The following is a 2656-nucleotide window of genomic DNA, read 5'->3' as shown; positions in this document are numbered from 1 at the left end:
ACGCCAGTTCATAGCACATCTAGGAAACATTGCCACACAGCAGTGGCAGAAAAGGAAAGTAGTGCAAGATGGAATTATCCTTGGATCATGAAATCAGTTATGGCTCATTTGATCGCTCCACCCATTCTTTGGATAACTGTGATAATTCTACAGCTAATACATGGCTACGAGCGCTGACCTCCCCCCATGGATGCGTGCTTTTACCAGACCCAGACCAATCCAGGGTGCCAGACAATGCACTAAAAAGAGCCATTGTAATTCACAGCAAAAAGCAAGTTCATCACTGAGCTTCGAATCAGCCCCAATTCTCCAAAAATTATAATATAGTTAGGTGCCTTTGACGTAAAGTGCAGATTACAAACACTTTGTGCAATACTGATAAAACAGCAGCAAAGTGGAAGGTAATACATATACACGTCTATTTAGACATCCATGCTTACATTACTGTGGCTTAACAAACGCTACAGATGGCTAGACAACTGTTGTCAGGATTTGGGTAAAAATAATTCCACACATAAGAGGTGGATTTTTTGGTCTTATGCCCAGGCATGACAATGGCCTTCTTATCACGTGCAAGAACTGCTTCCACTGGGGCTGGACTTACACAATCAACTTCATCCTCATCAACATTCTCATTGCTGGCACTCTATAGTGTGGGCCAGGAAGTACTTAGTGTTTTTCTTTTATTATGATGGAGAGGAGTTTGCCACTCATTGAGCAGGTACTGGTCATACTTGTCTGCCCTCCCTCAATGTCCAGGAGGCTTCTGGCAGAGTATGCCACCCTCCCGGATCCTGGGCCACTCGACCAATCCTAAAGTGGGTGGGACCTTGATGACTCAATGCAATGCGTATTGCTTCATCATGGCCTGGATCCCAATGCCCAATGACGTGAATAGCAAAATGTGTGGCAATGATGCAGCAAGTCACACTGTCACATTCCCACACTTGTCCCTTGGATCTCCCCCCAGAATCCCTCAGAATGGAGGTCCGAAAAGTAGACAAGTATGGTACTGGTTGATGCAAGTAAGAAGATGGTGGAGATATGGGAAAGCATGATCCTGAAGTAAATAGCAGAGTCATCCAAGAGATAGATGGAGAAGTGTCAGTGAGTTATTATTTTTGTTACAGTGTCTGGCGACAGGGTATAGGGAGCACCCGAGGCAGACTCCCTGGTTAAAAAAATAAAATAATAGGCCTTTATTAAAAAATACCTTTATTTCTAGAGTATAACTAGGTCATTCCCTTCAGTCACCTGAACCTCTGTCACGATGTAGAGATATTTGATATCCTTATGCTTTAGAAAACTAGATTCAATTTTTAGGCATCTTTCTAGATTTACACTTAATGGGTTAAAAACCTATGGGAAGAATCATGGAAAAGCTTTTATCCACTAAGTCATTTATTCCACTATGCTACCAAAAAGAAGCTATATCTGTCTTGCAAGCAAAAATAAAATTTGACAGGGTACAAAAATCAAGAAAATTATTCACGGTTTAATCAACACATAGAATAACTGAAATGGGGACGTCATTAAGATATGAAATACTCCCAGTCATGAAATGGTTAAACATAATCAATGACCTTATGCAGTCATTGAGCTTTTCCTATTTCTCCCATATATAATTTGACAAGCAAAACTATTATTGACTATGGACCCCTGAAATCCTTTCTGAACTTTTTGTGTACAATGATTATTTTATTAACCTACGTTTGTTTTTTTAGATTTACCAAAAGACTGCAGTGAAATCCCACTGTATAAAGAGAGTGGAGTCTATGCAATCCAACCCAAAGATTTACACCCACTGATTGTGTATTGTGACATGACTACAAATAGCGGTGGTTGGATAGTCATTCAGCGTAATACCTTCAACTCAGAGATTACCTGGGACGAGTCCTGGACCACTTACAAATATGGTTTTGGGAATGTAGAGAAGGACTATTGGTTGGGCACAGAGTATCTTCATTACATTACTAAACAGAAAGTCTATCAGATACGTTTTGTCATTCTTGACAATAACAATGAAGAAAAATATGCTGATTACAATCTTTTCAGTGTAGAAGATGAAGCTAATGGCTACAAATTGAGGCTGGGTAGTTACACGGGCACTGCAGGGGATGCCATGTCTTCGATTCAGGCTGGAAGCACACATGACAACATGAAGTTTACAACCAAGGACAAAGACCAGGACATTTATGGCGCTAACTGTGCTGCCAGCTATGGTGGTGCATGGTGGTATGCTGCCTGCTTTGCCTCCAAACTCAACAACAAGAATGGCATTCAGTGGACTGGACTCTGTGCTGGGAACTGTAAGGGATCCACTGTATTAATCCGACCTGCAGATTACTGCATCTACTAGATTTAACAACATTGCAATTCAGTTCTATTCTTTTCATAAAAATGTTATATATGTGAAAGGATATAGGGGTCTATTTAATAAAGTGCAATCAGTCATTTAAACAGAGAAGAGAGCAATTTTCCCGTAAAAAAAAAAGCCCATTGCACATCCGGCTTCAGCTGGATCCCTCACCCGTGGCAGAGCCATGCACATAGCACTTCCTGCATTCAGCAGCAGCGTTACGTGCTGGAGGAGGAACTTCACCAAGGCTCCCAGAGCTGCCCCGGCATGCTACATTACAGTGTTGCTTCATTATGC

The 2656-nt window shown here is 41.4% G+C and overlaps 1 protein-coding gene across 1 annotated transcript; it reads left to right on the top strand.

The window, feature by feature from the left end:
• The first annotated feature begins 1006 nt into the window (after window positions 1-1006).
• On the top strand, window positions 1007-2359 carry LOC142139958 (fibrinogen-like protein 1-like protein). The gene is made up of 2 exons (XM_075197825.1): window positions 1007-1025; window positions 1725-2359. The coding sequence occupies exons 1-2, from the start codon at window positions 1007-1009 to the stop codon at window positions 2357-2359; spliced, it is 654 nt and encodes a 217-aa protein (XP_075053926.1).
• The last annotated feature ends 297 nt before the right edge of the window (window positions 2360-2656 follow it).

The sequence above is a fragment of the Mixophyes fleayi genome, chromosome 2 (assembly GCF_038048845.1).
Source record: "Mixophyes fleayi isolate aMixFle1 chromosome 2, aMixFle1.hap1, whole genome shotgun sequence".
NCBI classification, from domain to species: domain Eukaryota; kingdom Metazoa; phylum Chordata; class Amphibia; order Anura; family Limnodynastidae; genus Mixophyes; species Mixophyes fleayi.
Note: the sequence above shows the minus strand (reverse complement) of the source record. Positions and strands in the feature narration are given on the sequence as shown.